This window comes from Vicugna pacos, chromosome 15 (assembly GCF_048564905.1).
Source record: "Vicugna pacos chromosome 15, VicPac4, whole genome shotgun sequence".
In the NCBI taxonomy this organism is placed as follows: Eukaryota; Metazoa; Chordata; class Mammalia; order Artiodactyla; family Camelidae; genus Vicugna; species Vicugna pacos.
Genome location: NC_133001.1, coordinates 38,623,290 through 38,643,698, shown reverse-complemented (window position 1 = coordinate 38,643,698; position 20,409 = coordinate 38,623,290). Strand labels below are relative to the sequence as shown.

At 32.9% G+C, this 20,409-nt stretch overlaps 1 protein-coding gene across 4 annotated transcripts in view; it reads left to right on the top strand.

Annotated features, from left to right (window-relative positions):
- BIRC6 (baculoviral IAP repeat containing 6) overlaps positions 1-20,409 on the top strand; it is a 193,619-nt gene that overhangs the window by 161,936 nt on the left and 11,274 nt on the right. For all 4 annotated transcript variants that reach the window (XM_015242776.3, XM_031684939.2, XM_031684936.2 and 1 more), the window contains exons 67-70: positions 12,048-12,193; positions 12,849-12,959; positions 15,300-15,517; positions 17,124-17,285. In XM_015242776.3, the coding sequence (XP_015098262.2) occupies positions 12,048-12,193; positions 12,849-12,959; positions 15,300-15,517; positions 17,124-17,285 (637 nt within the window). The remainder of the gene's footprint in view (positions 1-12,047; positions 12,194-12,848; positions 12,960-15,299; positions 15,518-17,123; positions 17,286-20,409) is intronic.

The window sequence follows — 20,409 nt, the reverse complement described above, 5'->3', positions numbered from 1 at the left end:
CAGAGAGAAGGTAAAATCTTTTCTTTTCCAGCCTTTTAAAACTTAAGATGTATTTCTTTTCATATTTTCATTAGAATAAAGTGAAGAGTATAGTCCAATTTCTTATAAAGTCTTTACCCACAGAAGTTGGCCTAAATTCAGTTTTAACAGTGTCAAAGTGCAGAGCTTCCGCCTCCTCCCCACCCCACTACCTGTCTGCCTCATCCCCCCAAAAAATCAAAAACCCAGGATACTCTACGAAGAGAATGGTCAAGGCAAATACATTCTGTTTATATATCACTTTTAGGTTATGTTTTAGTGCTTCATCAAGCTTTGGAGTTACGGCTTTAAAATTACTGTGTAGGTGTACCACAGCTCAAAACATTTTTACATTATTTCTGTCTTTTTTTTTCTCAGTAAGAAATAGAAGGCCCTGGGGGCTTGCTGGCTGGCTGGCTGGCTGGCTGGCTGGCTTGCTTTCTTGCTTTCTGCTTTCTTTCTTTCCTTCTTTCTGGTGAGACAGAGCGAATATTAGTTTACTAATTATGTTTATATATCTTATTGTATTACTTTGTTTTTTTTCTTTATTTCTCACTTGTACTTTTTTTAAACCAAGCACATACAAAAGGCATGTAATTTTTTTTCCGTTCAAATGAAATTTTAACATAGTACTCTTTGGTCATCTTAGATAAAGAAAAATAGGTTCTCTGTAATTTGCAGTCTTTAGATGATAATTATTATTACATATAATGATTTTTCATTTAAGTTATTTCTTCTGTATATGCTATACTTAAAAATTCTATCTTTTGTGGATGAAAGGAAGGATAAAATGTTTTGCCCAAGTACAAAAAGGTAGTTTACTTTTTACTAGTAGGAATAACCTAATTGAGATTATCCTCTCTTGAAGACAACGCCTAAACCCAACTAGTTTTGATCTCAGAATTCAAAAAATGATGGAGACTGTATAGGTTAGCTGACTCTTCCCCCCAAGTCTGAAATCTTCTATAACAGGAAATAGAAAAATATCATTAAGCTGAAAAGGCAGATTGTTTACTTTGCTTTTATCTAATTTGTGCTTTAGAAAATTGTGATTATATTTCGATAGATAAGATCTGGCCTGGTCACAAGAACATCACTGATTTGTTCATTTAACAGATATTTATAGAATGTTCATGAGAGCATAACAAAGAAAGGTCTTTTTTCGAAGGGACTGACATAAATGGGGAAACAGTAACTAGACAGTTTTAATAACACAGTACCTGGTGTATTGGAAGTGTAAGACATTACTGGAGGATCAACCCAGATTTGGAAGCCCAGAGAATAAGTAGAAATTGACTAAATGAAGAGGGATGGGGGCTGGTATACCAGGCTGCGAAAATAATGTTAGTAGTGGAAGAAAGCATCACATATTCAGGGAAATCTAAAGAAGTCTGGTATGCCTGGGTATCCTGTGGGTAGGAGATAGAGGTGGGAAATGAGGCTAGAGAAGAAAGCAAGTGCTCGAAGAACTTCATAGTTCCTTGCTCTTAAATATAGTGAAGAGCTATTAGAAGGAGTTCAGCAGGGCTCTAATTAGATTTGCATTGTAAAAAAGATTATCTTGCAGTATAGCTGAAGAGTTGGGATGGAAGTTAGCAGACTAAACTGCCATGGAAGAGATTTTCATCCTTTCCATCTTGACATTCGAGCTATTTGTATCCTCTCCCCATTCTGCCATTTGTGGGGACTGAGGATTTGTGTCCATTAACATTCTTGCACTAATATTATGGATTTACTGGAAAGTTAGTTCATGAGTAGAAATACTTTCTATGTTCTAGATGTTTGACTTTAAAAAATCAATAATATAACTGAGGCTTTAAATTATTTATTAACTACATTATTCTGCCTATGTATTAATATTGGCGACTGCAGATTTATTCCTAGGAATCTCCTTCAATAAACTGCAAGTACTATTGGGTGAATGGTTCTGGGAGCATGGTTTCTTTTGTTAACATATAAGAATCTGAAGTCTGTAATCCCACGTGGAAGTTTTCCAGTACTGATCTTACCAGGTTATTTAAGTGACCCAGTTAGACAGGAAACAACCATTTATTGGCTTGACAGAGGCTCAGAATCATTAGTAGAGAATCTAAAGTCTCTTAATGTTAAGGTTCAGGAATGGCAGGGTGAGACTACATGCACAGTCATACATTCTTCTGCTATTTCCTTAAAGCTGTCATCCAGGTAGAATTATAGATGTGGAAAATTTTATATGATGGTAAGTAGGCTTTAGATATAATTTTTCTGGAGCTTTTTGTCTGTTATTTTAGAATTCATCTAACTCTAAAAAGAGTCCTCAGGTAATAAGAGGATTTTTATTAATCTGATCAGATAAGTCAAACCATTTTCATGGTTGAAAACTGAAGGAAATTTTTCTTGGTAGAAATTCTTTGTCAGAGTGCAGAGTCTTGGCATGAGATTCTTAAGAGGAAGGACTTTCAAATCTTATACCACCTATGCTATTGTTAGAATCTCTGTTTAGATTTTTTTTTAACCAAACATTTTATGTAAAGAGGAAATTTCAAATTATTACCATATCAGAAGAACCAGTGTCATTTGCCATAAATAACCTAGCTTTTGTTTTTAAATGTGGCCACAGTTTAGAGTGGTGTTTTGGTTCTCATCCTCACCTTAAGAGTTTTACAAAAAGTAGCTGGTTTTTACCTTAACATTCTTCTCTTCCTTTTTACTTTTCACTTCCCTGCTCTGCAAGATACCTAGTGTCCTCTTTTGATCCCTGTCCAGCAAAGCACCTTATAACTAGGTGTGTCCTACTGTTCCAGAATTTTGCCCTTTTCAAGACAGACTTATATAAAGAAGGAAATGACCCTTTTGCCTTTCAAGGGGGCATTGTATTTTAATAAAGGATAACTCAGGTAACTCTTGGGTGAAGGATGGATTGACGATGTATTAGTTGGGTTGCCTTCTACACCATACCCCCTTTTAGGCAATATGCTGAGGAGATGACTTGGTAGAATCAATATTGCAGCCATAATACCAAACTTTTTACACATCCAAAGGCTTCAGTAAGAATGACTGCTTAGAGGAGGAACTTGAGTTGGCACAGTGGCACAACACAATGGGAATTCCTTTTATGCCTGTCAGTTCTATAATTAAGAGTTTTTGCTGGTATATATAATAATACATGAAATATAATTATATATGCATGTATATATCAGTAGACATATAGATATCTGAAAAGTAGCCTCTGAATTTTATCTTTTTTTCTTAAAGTGAAAGCAAGTTTATTAAGAGAGAGACACACTTCACAGAGAGTGGGGTCCATCTCACTCAGAAGGGAAAAATGGGAAAAGGCTTAGGAGATACATACTGTGTAGGCAGAATATGGGCCATCTCAGAAAGGTGAGAGGGAGAGAAGCTAAGAGGTGCAGGGTGTTTAAAGTAAAAGTAGATACACACTCCATAGACAGAGTGCAGGCCTTCTCAGAAGGCAAGAGAGACAGTGACCCTGAATTTTAACTTTTGAAATAATAGACTCTAAGGCATGTTTCAGATTTCTTCAATTATAATTATACCTTAACAGAATGATTATCTCTTATGGGCGAGGATTAGTTTGGTGACTGATAATTACAGTACTCTGCTGGGATTGGTATTAGTGTAAACCAGAGCAGTATTCAAGGAATGAATATACTTCTCATTTATCATCTGCTTTCTTGGCCAGATTAACTGTTGATATGGCAGGGTGACAACTAGGAGTGATTTATTATGATTTAGGCTGCCTTTAAAAAGCCGTTAAATATTTACTGTACAAATTGCATTAAGAATTTCCTAAAGATAATACTATTTTAATATTCTTTTACTCCTGATTCTGTATTTTTATTATCTACCACTTCTTCTGATAAGTCCTTTCAAGATTCACAATTTGTAGTAACTGCTGAGAGTGAATTTAAATCTAATGGTTAACATAAGTGAACTGATTGATACTGCTGTTGGCTGAGTATTAGTAAGCATTTATGTTAAGATAAATCAGGAATAACATTCCTTTAGGTAGCACAGAGGACTAGGCCAAAGAGTATTACTTAAAAATAGATAATTTTTACATTCAACACTTTCCAACTTTTTTCTGAAACAGCCAAGATTAAAGGTAATTAATTATGAGGATTTTTTTCAGAAATTAATTTTTTCTAAATATATATGATATGTTTTGTAGCAAAAACCTATACTGGTTTTACGCCATTTTAAAAACATACCTTAACTGTATCTATAAGGTTAAATGTATTTATCACTTAAGGCCATTTTCTGTCATCATCTATTGCTTAAAATCTAAACAGAATTGGAACATTTCAGGATGCCATCATAAGGAAATTTTGTATTTTTTTATTGTTCAATTGAAAATTTTTGTAATTTGAACAAAAATGGAGAAATGGTTGACTGAAGTATTGGTTCTGTTTAACTTTGTTTGCCTCAATAATATTAAGTAGTTCATTTACTTTATTTCAGAGAAATTATTTAAAAAGCCACTTTAGTAATCACTTCAATAGAAGAATCAAAGGAATTCCAAGATAATTGAATGTTCTTATTTCTTTTGCCTGTCTCCTGCTGTAATAGGCACTTAGGAAGAACAAATAGTTTAACATTTATCCACAAAGGATAAGTAGAATTCACTCAATGCCTAGTGTTTGAAAACTTCTGTTACCATAAATGTTTTATTTTTCAGGTGCCCTCAGTGTAGCAGTATTAACACTTTTCTTTCTTTCCTAACAGAAAAAATTTTATCCAAATTAAAAATAATTTAACCCAAAAAGTCTTAATATCTGATTTTTTTCTTTAGTTTTATAATTTGTGTTTAGTAGTTTTAATTTTTAGATCTACAAGCTGTGGAAGAAATAGTTGCCGAGAGGCCAAAAGAGGGGTAGAGAGGGAACGCATGCCAGAATGAGAGCATGATATGAAAAGTAGGAGGTAAAGGGTGTTTAAAGGTATAAGCAGTCAGTGTTAGATACATACCAGAGACAGCCTGTGATGAGATTTTTACTGATGCATTAGTCCAAGGTCACTACCACTTAATTTTATACTGATTATGAGAAATAAAAATCTGGTGAAAATGAATTTTTGTAACTGTCAGAATAATGACTTAGGCAGATAGAAGACTGAAGTATTTCCTGAATTCCTTTTGTTTTGCCAATTTGAATAATTTTGATTTGTATAGTGTTTATGTTCCAGCCTCTATGCTTTTATTGATTTCTCTTTTTGTGTCTGGAGAGTAAGCCAGACTGCTTTAAATTGTGAGTAACTTACAATAAATATATAATAGCGTATAGATTTATATTAAAAATACATGGAAGTAATGATATAACCTAACTTTTATGTCAGATACACAATTTCAAAAGTTCTCAGGTGTCTTACTAGTTTTTCCTGCTCTGTGTGGTAGACAAGAAAATATTCTTGTTTGCCAAAGAATGAAACTATTGCTTAGAGTTTAACATTTAAAAACTTACTAATAGTTAATAAATCTTAGATTTAGCTCCCCAGTCCCCTGACGCCTGTGATGTTCATTATCACAAACAATATTTATGAAGAAAAACAAGTTAATTGACCCAAAGCCCAGATACTTCTATTTTTATACACCATTGCTCAGAATTGTTCAGTGATCACTTAGGTTTCATGCTTGTGTAAAGGCTAGACTTGAGCCTTAGCTGGTTCCTGAAAAACACTTAAAGTGCCAAAATGCTGCTTATTCTATTATTTAAGTGATGAACAAACAAAAACTCATACAAATTAAAAATTGACTTAATACTTCTACCTCAGTAGCATAACATACCAATATAAAATGATTATTTGTTTCTTATCAGATTACATTAGATGAGCTTAAAGTTTCAGAACAGTTCCCACTATTTTTATCTCTGACAAAACCTCAAGCAATCTTAATTGCTGAATTTGAAGTCTCTTGCATAGTAAGATTTAGTTTATAATCTTACCTTTCTGGGCATATCACAGTAAGTAACCTGTCCCATGTTATCAGTTGGTTTTTAAAACTGTAAGAGATTCTCTTTAGAGTTCAGATAGTTCAGAACCACCTTTTTATAAACGAGGAAAACAAAGTCCAGAAATACTGTGATCTTTTCCAGGTTCTCTGATGGTTAGTGGCAGAGCTATAAGATCTAAAATCTAATGTCCCAATCAAGTGTATTTATCAAGTTAACCATCCAAAGAACAATTCAATTTATGCATCAGTGAATAATTAGAAGTTGGGGAGGTGTACTTTTCTCTTATCTGCCTTTGGAAATCTAGGATACATTCAAAATATTTTAAATGTTGACAAGTAAAATTTTTTAATTGAAAGATTTGCTTCTGATAAAGTATATACAATAATGAAGATTCTGCAGAATTTTTCTGATGTTTTCTTTTGCTCATCTTTTTTAATTCCCCTGAAGAATTTTTAAGTTAGCACTATGATAAGATGTTAAAAGGCAGCATGTTTCATTAGATATGCACAACATTCAAGTTGTGCCTAAGAAATAATTACTGGATTATTACACTAAGTAAGTTAAACTGTAGAATGTGAGCTGGTAGCACTTATATAATTATCACTCAATTGAAGAATACGTCAGCTTTACCCATTTGATGTTTTCCTTGCTCAAAAGAATTAATAAAAAGCATTCCTCTGAAAATATCTTACTTTTTGATGTGTATTTTTCTTCTACTGTGTTTTCAAGCTGATCTGGTATCTGCTTGCAGAGATTGAGGCAGTGTGTTGGAAATAAAATTATTTTTTCTTTTCAAGAGTGTGTATAGCAATATTAGATATTTAAATAATAAGCAAAAACACTCCCCCCTACTTATGACCAGTTATTGATGAACAATTTATTTTAGATTCTTAAAGAAAGAACTCAAAAGCATCTCTGTTATCTCTATTAGTAAAGGGATTTGTGGCATAGGTAACATAATACTTTAAACTTTTATATATATATATTTTCTGCTTGAATTGGAATATAATTATCTAATGTGAAAGTTCATTTTCTTCCCACAAAATAATCACAGTGAGAAGATGTGACCCCTTCAGCTTTTATTTATTTATTTATTTACTTACTTACTTACTTACTTATTTTGGGGAGTCATTAGGTCTATTTATTTATTTGTTATTATTGTTACTATTTTTTAATGGAGATACTGGGGCTTGAACCCAGGACCTCGTTGCATGCTAAGCATGTGCTCTACCATTGAGCTACACCCTCCCCTACCCCCTTTAGCTTTTAAATACCATTCTTGGTGAAATTCGTCTGCTGGCCATTCCAACCTGTTTTATCTCAACATGAAGTCAAAGTATAGCCATGGTAGTTTGGTTTCACTTTTGATTAAGTGTGACACTTCATAGCTTCCTTGGAATAGGAGCAAAGGCAGATATTTTGTCCTTAATCTTCTGTGCAGACTTCGCCTTCTGGACTCCAGTAGGCAAATAATCGTGTTTTGTATATTTAGTATTTGATAATTCCACCAAAATTTTGAAAGAGGGACTTACCGTCAATCGAATAATCTTAATTGCCAATGAGGACATGACACAAATGGCTACGTTAAGTGTAAGGTGTTCTTTGACTTTGAACTTCTCTCTAACAGTGTTAAAGTAAGCATCCTTGATTGCCGTTTCCCTTAACTATCTCAAAGTGTCTTCTAGTGCGAAGTTCATATTATAAAATAACTGAATTCTCTTGTAGAAATTACCCAATTCCTTTTTATCTAACTAAGCAATAAGTTTAGTTGATCTACTTCTTAAAAGACATATTTTGTGTCAAACTTTCTTATTTTAACTCCTTTAACGTTCCTGTAGGTTTCAGTTTCAGTTCTCCTCATTTTGTTTTCATTGGAAAAACATTTCCTATGTCTTCTTTTTACCTCTGCCTCTCAAATGTATGAAATGAAAAAGACCTAATTTCTTAGCCAAGAAGCATTTATTGTAGCCATATATACTTTTTTAAGTTTCTTTTTTTGATGACCTTGACCAAGTTCAGTGGTCGATCAACTTTTTACTTGGTGATGGAGACAGCAATACCAACCTTTATTTTAGTATCTCTTCTTTGCCTCAGCTGAAGTGGCTCTTGGTGAAGCATATTACTTTTGGCAACCCATTCCACAACAGCACACAGCACCTTTATTTATCCTGTAATATTTAATCTGACCTAAAAATTGTTATATTTTTATCTAATCTAGAAATCGAGATTTTTCTTATTTTCAAAGGCTTCTCAGACCGCTGTTTTGAATATTCCATTCTCTCATATTGCTTATCTTTGCTTCCCAAGACAAAGAAGATTTTATTTTCAACTTTCACGTAAATTATACTAAAAACTAAAATTCATACTTCCTTTTGGAAAGAGTTTAAATTAAAAAAAAAGAATCTAGAGTTAAAAACTAAGCTTTAAAGTAATCATGGAAATCACTCATCTTATAAAGGTCTTCGCCCTGTGTAGTGATGCATTTCAAGAATTTTCATGTTTTCTGTAGACATTAGAAGCAAATAATTCTCCACAGTAATATTTTAAAAAAATCTTTCTACTTACTTTTAATTTTTTTGAACTGTAATTCCTGGCAAAGAGCTCTAGAACTGTGGAGTATGGTATGACACATTGTTTTATAGGTTAATGTAGACGTTTCATTCTCTTAGAGTTTTAGAATCTTTCTCTAAAATGCTAATTCTTATTATTTCTGAATCGGGACGTTTCAACATTGTGGTCTCCTGATTACTTCTTCAACATCTCACTGTGTTTTAAATATTTATTTCAACGGTGTGATAGTTTTCACTTTAGAATTAGAAGTTCAGGGGATTGATGTGGTCTTTTGTAATGTTCAACCAAGAAATAGCTACATTGAGCTATTTTCAGTTTATAGGTTATAAAAGAACATAGTTCTGATATTTTGTAGTTAGCCTTACAAATATCAACCTAATTTGGGTGATAGTATTAGCAGAGGCAATTCAGTATAACTGAATTTTGAATTACGGGTTTTTCTCTTTTTGTTTACACAAGAAAGATTTGCCCATTCTGCTCACATCCTAGTTCAGATTATATGTCACAGAGCCAAAATTTGCTTAATTTATTAGCTGTTTAGTTGGAATTCACAGCATAGTGGAAAATGTTTGCAGATAATTCTGTGCAATAGTAGAAACTTCAGTTGATTCCTCGTATTTCTTCAGGGCAGTGATCACAACCAGATTCAACGTATGCACAAAGCAGCGGATACCATGGTAGCGGCCGTCGCTGATTGCTTTTACCATGTTGGATCCATTGTCAGTCTCAGAGACCTACTTCCAGCTAGGTGCCTTGAACTCAAATAGCTTTTCACACAGACTTCAGGATGTGAGCTAAGGTATGGCCTTTTTTCATGAGCTGGGCCTACATATGGGTTTACAGTAACCTGCAATTTTTATAGAAAAGAGACTATTGGCTGTAGTTTAATGTCAGACAATGACTAGTTATAGTCATCATTAGGCAGGTAGTGTGTGTTCTTCATATATTTGAATTAATCTCTTTTGGAGATTATTCCTTTTTCTCCTGTTTGTTTTTGTCACAAATACTATCCACCTGAAGATGTCTCATTAGAACCTGGTGTAAAGGTCTAATTAAGTCTGCTTTATGATTCAAACATTGTCTTCAGTGTGAGATATATATGACCATATCTTTTATGCATTTGGTGTAAAAAATAATATTTTTAAACCTCCTGTGGATTTTTGCACTATTTTTAAATATTTTTAAGATTTTGAAGTCAAAATAAAATTTTTTTCATCTTAACTAATTCCACTATTTTAATAATAGAGATTTCTCCTACTAATCATCTTTTAAAAACTGAAATTAGGATATTGGTATTCATGAATAGGGCTTGAAATGTAGAATCAGTAGTTTTCTGAGGGTAACTTGCTCTAAATTGCATTGATGCAATTTACTCTCCATGCCAGAGGTTCTTGTTTCTTCAAGGAGAAAATACCGTGATTCTGGAAAAATGAGCTTCACTCCTGTTATCTTCCTTCTCTGCTTGGCAAGATGTATTTCTTTAAGTGAAATCTTTATTGAGAGTATAAGGGATCAACTGACTGATAATAGATTTAGGAAACAATCTTTATTTTATTGTAGCTGTAACCATAACTCTTTTGTTTTCTCAAAGTACTTAACCATTGTTTTCCTTTTATGGTTCAGTGGCCCTATTACTTAAGAATTTTTTTAAGCCCCCGAAAGAGAATCATTTACAGTTGGGGAGAGTCCTTATAAATTCATATGGTGTACCGTCAATCAGCTTATGCACTTTTCTTGATTGTAAGTGTTTGACACTGATTTGTGAATAGCTACTGGTTAATGCAGAAGTTGAAAACCTGTTTGAGCTTATCTAGCAGAATCATATCTTTATTTAAAAAATTGTCAGACTCACCATTAAACTATAGTCTCAACTTTTTTTATAGTTATAAAAGATGCAATATCTTATTTGATTCTAGCAGCGAAATGTTTATTTAAGTCTTAAAACATTCATTCCCTATATTCTCCTTACTTACATATATAAAGTATGTTCATTTACACGTTCACACATAGAAGTTGATAACTAAAATGATATATACAGTATAATATCTACCAAGTGGTTCCTGAGTAGCAAAGGAAAGTTAGCCATGTGTTCTCTGGGACTTCTGTGTACCTCAGGGAAGATAAGGGAGCATAGGAGAAAAGGCAGTAACCCAGGGACACATGCTGGCTCCTAAGTTAAATCATCTTGCCTGGTGAGGTAGTATATACTTTATAAAAATATCTGTAGGTACTAGTTTTTCACACATTGAAACACATTCAGAAGCCATGCATAACACTAAAACCATTTACCCTTGTTATCCCCCTGAGTGGCTCTTCTTAATTTACCTCTTGGGTCTACCCAAAGTTAAGCATTGAATTGCTTCTGAGCAGATATTTGTCTTTGTGAGACAGAACAGTTTATTTGGACATAATAGTATTATTTTGTTAAGGACATTCTACCTTTTTTTAGTCTTTTTATAGTTCTCTAAGGCTCCATGCCCACTTTGTGAAATACTATTTTAATATAATAGCCCAGACTTTTTGTTAGTAGATGTACAAACTAGAAAAAAAAAGATAAATAGTTTAGATTATACCTTAGCGTAAACATTTTAAACACCTTTATTTATGTGTGGTTTCAGTTTGTTTTAAATTGTCTATTTAATGAATTAACAAAGATGTAGATTTTTAGTATCTAAGCAGTAGTATAATTATTATATGAAGAAAATGTGCTGAGAGTTGAAATAGAAAAAAGGATTCTGATACTTAGTTACTTTTATTATCTTGTAATAAAATTACAAATACAGTAGAAGTACCACATTCATCTAGAAAAGTTAAACATTCTCATGCCTTATACACTGAAACACAGTTTGATATGTCTGAGTATATTTTAGACCCTGAATAGGGAATGACAGAAGAATATCTTTAAAATGATTATGCCCTAAAACTTAGTGTTTAAGTTAAGGTTCGGTGTATAGAAGTACATTGTATTAAGTAGTGAATCTGCACTTTACTCTGGAATATTTCTTTTTTTTTCCCTTGTAAATTAAAATATTTTGAGTGAAATACATACAATATTAAAATTAAAAACTACCTGTGGATCTTTGATCCCTAGGTCTTAGAAGGCAGGGGATAGACAGCTGTCACTTTTACATATAGAAGTGATTTCTCTACTGTTAGGTACTTAAACTATAAGTGTGTTTTTAAAGGTGTGGATCCAAGGACATACCAGGTATCTGGCTTTTTTTACAGTATGACATTTCTATAGTGTTTATCTCTTGTCTACTTTTGCATATGAAGAAAAAACCTACCCAAAACTCAGTTTATTGTTGTAGGCATTATCCCTGGCTTCACAAGCAACAATGCATCTAACTTAAACTACTTTTGGTATATATCGTGTGTATGTCAAAAAAAAATGCACACTATCATACTAATTTTTAACCACTGTTACTGACTTACGAAAGTATTTATTTTTCGAAACTTAAAATCTTAATTTTCCTTGCATTTCTTTTCATATTGAAAAAACTTTTTCAGATCTAAAAGGGAAAATATTAAAACAGGAGTAAAACCAGATGCATCTGATCAAGAACCAGAAGGACTTACTCTTTTGGTGCCAGACATTCAGAAGACTGCTGAGATCGTTTATGCTGCCACTACCAGTTTGCGGCAAGCAAATCAAGGTATAACACTATTTCCTTTATGCTCCTTTTCTTTTGATACAAAGATGTTTCATTTACTTACTGAAAACTGCCTTCTCATCCCTCTATGTTAATTTTTTTCAAGCAAGTTATTTACGTAAAGATTCTGCTCTGTGTCAAGTTTTCAAGCTAATTATGAATAGTCTCTAATTTTAAAATATTAATCTCTACTTTGTATGATTACTAAGACTAAATTTAGTCAGCCGACAGCATGCACCAAAAATTTCTTTTCTTTCCATTAAAGTCATGAAATTGAAAAATGAAATTTTATTAGATAGAAAATAGCACAGTAAGACTGTGTAAGAATTTAGTTAAAATTGGCATTTTCATGTATTAGCAATGGAAGACATAAAGCCTTCTACATCATCTGTTGTTCATTTCTGCTGTTTTCGCCTGAATGGATGTTAATTAGCATTTTAAGAATTTAAGCTTTAAATTTAATAAGATTTTTAGCTCTGTTAGTTATTTTTATGAAATAGAAATCTTTTAATTTTAAGATAGTACAATAGGAAGATAATTGAAGAGTTTGGTAATTTTTTGGAATTAAAAATTTGAACTCTAGAAGTTAATAGTTTTGTTTGTTTTACTCTTCTAAAATGTATACTTATGTTATTTATCTTGAAATATTAAATAACAGAAAAAAAACTAGGTGAATATTCAAAGAAGGTGGCTATGAAACCCAAACCTTTATCAGTATTGAAATCACTTGAAGAAAAATATGTGGCTGTTATGAAGAAATTGCAGTTTGGTAAGTTGAAATTGTAATCTTCATTTCTTCCGATTTCATTTCACATTGTTTAATAGTATTATTGAAATGTGGCTAGTAAAATTAAAGAATTTAAAACTTGCTTTTACCATGAATTATTCATATTCTCTATATACATATAAATGTATGTGTGTATATATATACACACCCACATGAAAAGTTTTATCATCTATCTCTGAATTTCTATCTCTATTTATAGTTAATGTTTAGAAATCATGATTCAGTATAAATCTAGGGGGGGGAAAAACAAAGCCAAATATCTGACAGGCAGAAAGAAGAAAATCTTTTCTTTCTTTAACTCTCCATTTCTGTATATCCTGGTCTGAAGGAAGCCAAGACCTGGGACTTTACACTCAAGTCTGTTACTCTTACCATTTTAGAATTCTGAGATTTACCTTTGGAAAATGTAGTTACATGTAGTTCACTTGTAGCCTTTTCTATTCTAAAACTCTTGACAAGTAAGGACTGATTAAAAGATCATACCAGCACCACTCATAAGGTGTTAGTCAGCAAGTAAACACTAGAATTCCGAATTTTGATGACCATTATTAACTATTATTGCATGTGCCTCTTTTCTATGCTTGAGAACTATCCCAAAGGACGTTGACTATGTTAAAGTAGGAGTCAAAAAAGCATAGATTTTTTCATACAGTCAAAGTCATAAACCAGATGAACGTTAGCCAGCCAGGAGGCTTCTCTTACAGCACTTAAAATCTTAAACTCAACAAGTTGGATGTGACTTTAAAAGTAATTGAGTTTTGCTATCCCTTGGCTTTTTAAATAATCTAGGAAAAATACAAGCTTTCTGTTGAGTTCTTTAGTAAACTCCATTTTCTACCTTATATATCTAGTAGTTTCTAATATGACAATTCTTCTGCAACTTTATTGACTGCCTAATATTCTCATATAATGTACTGTCATTTGTTTAAACAATAATTAGACATTTAGGTTGTTTTCATTTTTAAGTAACATCTTCAGCATCTCAGTGACCATCATTGCATATAAATATTTGTACATATCCAGGATTATTTCCTTAGGACAAGTTAATAGAAGAGGAATTGCTGAGTCAAACACGATTTATGTTTCACAGACTAGCCATTATCTTTGAATATTTCAGTAAAATTTTGGCATTAGAGGACCCTGTTCTCTTATAAATAAAAGATTTAAAAACTTCCTCCAGGCATGGAAATAAGCTCATGTTTGTGTCTGGTGGATTGCTGTTTATAAAACTCAAAGGAAATTTACCCCTGTATTAAGCTTTTGAAAGACAGCAGAGTTGGGTGAGTGAAATTACTCCAGTTTATAAGTTTACTGATAGAAACTAGTCAGTAGTCTTCTGAGACCCAGTATATTTGTAGTGCATAGATCCATGACACTGTTATAGGTCTTCCCCTTTTTTCTAGATTATAAGCTTCCTGAAGGTAGATATATATTCCTATTTATTATTTAACCCAAACAGCCTAGCCTAAGTAAGTGCACTTAGCTATTGGTAAAATTTACTGCATTAATGATAATTATAATGTAGTGTTAATGTTTTTCCATATATTAAGAATTACACGAGCACAAGATCAAAAGTACCATTGTTTCTTTTCTATTTGCTCTAATAGGTGATTTTAATTTAGTGGTACAAGTTGTTTAAATATCTTTGTTTTAATCCATTGGTATAATTCAAATCCACTTTTTCTTTCTATTATATTTGGACGTAGCTTTTATAAAAGTAACTCTTAAGTCCTTCCAAACATGCCTAGGTAAATGGTTAAGAATTAGCCCATTACTTATATTCTGTCAAAGTACTTAGATTGCCCTGATAATCTTTTATCCTAGTAATTTAAATTTTTAAAGTAATGGAAAAGTAAATTTCAGCCTGTCATTTCTGATTTCTGATTCCAAATTAGTGCAAATTTATGAAGACTTCCTCTCTTCTTAAAAATGAAATATAATGAAATACTTTTTGGTATTTCATATTCTGTAATTATTTTGGCAAAAATATTGTATTCTACTCATTTTAAGAATAAGTTATCTACTACTTTGCATTGTTATTTAAATACTTGATATAATATAACCTATCTGCTTGTCCAAACTGTAAATTAAAAATCATTTCTTCTTCTGCATCTGTGACATATTCCATCCATCTAGCAGTGTCAGTATCTATAGGTTGGTACTACATAAACACAGCTCTTCTTCCACGTTGCAGTCCTCTCCATTGTGGGTGGAGGAAGGGCTGTGATTTATGTGTGATTTTTGTTATTATAACAGCTGTGCTCCATTCTGGTTCTTTTTTTTTCTTCAGTATGTTTTTTTCTTTTCTTTTTCTTCTGTTAGATACATTTGAGATGGTTTCTGAAGATGAAGATGGGAAGTTGGGTTTTAAAGTAAACTACCACTACATGTCTCAGGTGAAAAATGCAAATGATGCTAACAGTGCTGCCAGAGCCCGCCGCCTTGCCCAGGAAGCTGTGACACTGTCAACCTCACTGCCTCTTTCATCGTCCTCTAGCGTGTTTGTACGCTGTGATGAGGAGCGACTTGACATCATGAAGGTAGAGAAAACAACCTTTTTCCTGTTTTGCTGGCTAATCCTATTATTCAAATATTCATACAAAGCACTAGAAATAGCATGAATTTTAATAAATTTAATAAAAATTCCGTTGACCATTTTGCATATCAGTTTAAGGAATCCTTTTCTAATGTTAGTTGAGAGTATGTGGATAAGAATACCATTCAGAATAAAGATTTAGAAGAAAATACCAAAAGACCTTTCCTAAACAAAGGTTGTATGCAGCCTATCATAATTTTAAAACATAGTATCAAAGGATTTAATGCTGGTCAATATAAAAAAATTTATAAGATTTCTTCCTTATAATCCAGGATTCTTCTCTCATGTTTTATACTATCAGTTTTCAAAATTTTTCTTTTTTTTCCCCTAGGAAATTTATGTATTTCAAAATCCATATGCTCTATGAATTAAGTAATAGTAGTACAATAAATAAACAATCTGTACCTTTATGTTTTAACACTGTGGTAATCTGGCTTTAAATTCCAAGAGATTGCTGCATCAAGAAATATTTTAAAGATTTGACACCTGGGGAGGGAGGAACTTTACATGATTCACTTCATAGATTCAATAGTCTGTCTTCCTTAGCTACACAGCCAAAATTATTGACCCATTGATTTGACGGCAGTTTTTTGTTTCTTTGCTTTTTTGGATAATTTTTCAGAGGAAATTTCATAGGCCTTGCCTATTTGACCAGACTCTTACTAAAGAGCCAATTATTAGATGATTGCCTAGGAAAGTCTTTTATCACTAAATGGACCACATAAGTTCAGACTTGTGATTTTGTGTCTGCTAAGCACTATGCTGTACCTAATATGAAGGATTCCACGTTGGAGCCCCAAAATACAAAGCAAAGTTGTCATCGACTGAGGCTCTATCTAGTACCACGTGCCTCCACACGTAACTCTTCAGGACCAGAGGCTTTGCTGCCTTGTGCCTTGTGTGCTTATTGTCTGTTGATTGACTAAAACAAAATTCCTTAAGTAATTCTGACAGTTACTCAGACTGTTGGGTTCTGTGCTATTTTTTTAGACTACCAATAACCCTAAGGGAAACACCTACTGTTCTCATAACCTTTTCTATAGTAAGTTGTTAGATGAGAACTTTTTTTCCTGTTTGCTTGTTTCATTTTCCCAGAAAAAAATCGTTAAAAGTAATCTATTTCTTAAAACATTAACTTATCTGAAGATTTAAAGCAGAAAATTACTCTCATACCTTTGAGATATGATAATGAATGTACCAGGAATTTAAAATTGTTGAAAATATGGTTGAGATTGTGCAGGAAAGCTCTTAGGAGGAAGTAACTTAATATGTTAAAAGGTAAATGCTGTTAAAGTAAGCTTTCCTGCCGCCAGTCAGGCATCTCTCTTTCAAAAGACCATTTTTACCAAAAGCAAGTCACTTTAAATCTTAACCTAAAACCATTTCCTAGTCCTGTGTGTGTTTAATTTTTAACTTCATATTTAACAGCTTCTGGTAGAGATGTATACAGGATGTAAGAAGATTGTTCTCATTTCACGTTGAATTGTTTTTCTGAGTAGCGGTGTTTAGGAATAGTAACATAGGCTTTTCTGTTTGTATATGCATACTAGGTTCTGATAACTGGTCCAGCGGATACTCCTTACGCAAATGGCTGCTTTGAGTTTGATGTATATTTTCCTCAAGATTATCCCAGTTCGCCCCCTCTTGTGAATCTAGAGACAACTGGTGGTCATAGTGTGCGATTCAATCCAAACCTTTATAATGATGGCAAGGTAATGTAATTGCAGTCTTTTATTTCTAATGCTGAAGTATTGTAACCAAAGGTTCTTTGTAATTTGAATAGAAATTTTGTTTTAGTTATCTTCTTTTCAAGAGTACATGAGTTTTTTCATGTTTCTTTTCCCTATATGCAAAGATCAGCTTGAGGAATGAGAGCGAAGGAATCAAAAAGGGCAGAAACAGAACAGTGTTAAGAAGTACTCTTAAGATGTTATTTTGAGGGAATAACTTACTCACATATTCCTTGGCCAATTGAGAGCCATCTCCACCCAGAAAACAGAGCCAAATTGTCTGTCTGTGCCTCTCACTTTTCTTTACTTCAAACATCTCCAATTCCAGTTATCTTTTCACAAGTGCCTGAAGATACTATCCATGTTTTCCATGATACATACCATTGTGAACTTATTTTAAAAGTTTAATTTGTGTTAAAGTGTTTTAATATTTTTTATAAATAGATGCATTCCTAGCCCCTCAAAAAAAGTTGACAGAGAGGTAGAATAAAAATCATTTCATATGACAATAAACCTTTCAAAATTAGACTTAAAAGAATAATCATCACTTTTCAGAGTAATTTTGGACAGTTTGATGAACTTTCAACAGTAAATTCCCTGCTGAGTGTATTCAGTGTTAAAAATCACTTGACACTCAAAAGAAATTTCCAGACTTCATAAACAGACACTTCTTTGATCATGTGAGAATAACAGATACTTTAAGTTGATCTGGTTCATTAAAGATGGCCCAAGTTCACAAAAACAGTCATATGGATCAGTGGAACAGAATAGAGAGCCCAGAAATAAACTCGTAGGCCTATGGTCAAGTAATCTTCAACAAAGGAGGCAAGAATATACAATGGAGAAAAGACAGTCTCTTCAGCAAGTAGTGTGGGGAAAACTGCACAGCCGCATTTAAATCAGTGCGATACATTCCATACACAAAAATAAACTCAAAATGGCTTAAAGACTTAAATATAAGATAAGACACTATAAACCTCCTATAGAAAAACATAGGCAAGACATTTTCTGACATAAATCTTAGCAATGTTCTCCTTAGGCAGTCTACCCAGGCAGTAAAAATAAAAGTAATAATAAACAAACAGGACCTAAGTAAACTTACAAGCTTTTGCACAGCTAAGGAAACCATAAGCAAAATACTTGAAAATGATGTGAATGATGGAAGCTTAATTTCCAGAATATGTAAACAGTTCATACAACTTAATAACAACAACAACAAGAAAAAACCCAGTCCACAAATGGGCAGAACACCTAAACAAGCAATTCTCCAAAGAAAACATACAAATGACCAACAGGCACATGAAAAAATGCTCAATATCACTAATTAACAGAGAAACACAAATCAAAAGTACAGTGAGGTATGACTGCACACCAGTCAGAATGTCTACCATTAAAAAGTCCACAAGCAATAAATGCTGGAGAGGCTGTGGAGAAAAGGGAACCCTTCCACACTGCTGGTGGGAATATAGTTTGGTGCAGCCATTATGGAAAACAGTATGGAGATTCCTCAAAAAACTAAAAATAAACTTACCCTATGATCCAGCAGTCTCACTCCTGGGCATATATCTGGAGAAAACTCTTCCTTTGAAAAGATGCATGCACCCCAGTGTTGATAGCAGCACTGTATACAGTAGCCAAGACATGGAAGCAACCTAAATGTCCATCGACAGATGACTAGATAAAGAAGTTGTGGTATATTTGGACAATGGAATACTACTAAGTGATAAAAAAAAAGAATAAAATAATACCATTTGCAGCCACATGGATGGACCCGAAGATCATCATTCTAAATGAAGTAAGCCAGAAAGATGCATGATTGGGACATTATGCTGTACACCAGAAATTGACATACTGCAACTGACTATATACTTCAATTGGAAAAAAAAAAGAAATAAAAAAAAAAACCGTATGATACCACATATATGTGGAATCTTAAAAAAGAGAAGAGGACACTAATGAACTCATCTACAAAACAGAAACAGACTAGAAGACATAGTAAACAGCACTGTAGTACGGGGTAAAGGGGATGGGAAAGGATAAATTTGAGAGTTTGAGATTTGCATATTTTAACCACTGTATATAAAAAGAGATAGAAAACAGTTTTCTTCTGTAGAGCACAGGGAACTATAGTCAATATTTTGTAATAACCTTTATTGAAAAAATAAGAAAGTGAATAATAAATAAATAAATAGAATAAATAAAAGAAAAAAGATGGCCTAAGATTTTTTATTTTTAAAAGGTACAGCCTGCGTCAGATTTGTGCTTACAGATTATCATTTTGTCTTTATCATAAGCTCAGATCACAAAATTGGAATTCATTTTCTGGGTTTATTGCAGATTTCACCAGAGGTAGACCTTACTTCCTTTGAGGGAACAAAGGACAGGTCTTTTATATCTGAGCAGAGAGGACAAAATAGCCATGTTGATAGGCTTTATTCAAAAGAGAGAAGGAATAAGACCCCTGCCATTGGTAGTCACAGAGATACTAGAAAAATCAGGTGGGCTGGTATGTCTGTCAGTACTTTAAATAGATAGTTCGCAAAGCTGTTCAGATGCAAGTCTTCTAAAATTAATAATAAATTTATCTATTTAACAAATTGACATATTTTGCATTATGTTTTTCACAGAGCATTAAAAGAATATCAAGGAAATGGACTTCCCTGCTTTTTAAGGACTGCTTGTTTTTCATATGTTACCCATTACATGACATTGTTAGTTTACAAGGACAGATAAAATGTCCCTGGTTCTCTTATTCCTATAGTGACTGTTAACCTGTGTTTGGAAGATGCTTTAAGTTCATTCTTGCTGTCTGAGTGAATAACTATCTAATGTGTCTTAAAATTTGTTCTGAGAGACTCTGGTGATCCTCAGGACCCTTTCAGGGCATCTGTGACCCTTTTCAGCTTAATGTTTGTGTGAGGCCAGATTTTATTCATATATTTCAACCGGAACAATATATTACAACAAATTGAATGTAGAGGCAGATATGAAATCAAGATCTCTTTTGTTAAGCTATATCGTATTTTCAAAATTTATAAAATTTCAAAAGAGATTTTCTTAAATGTAAAATAGTACCACTTTTCCTCACCAAATTATTTTTTTTGGT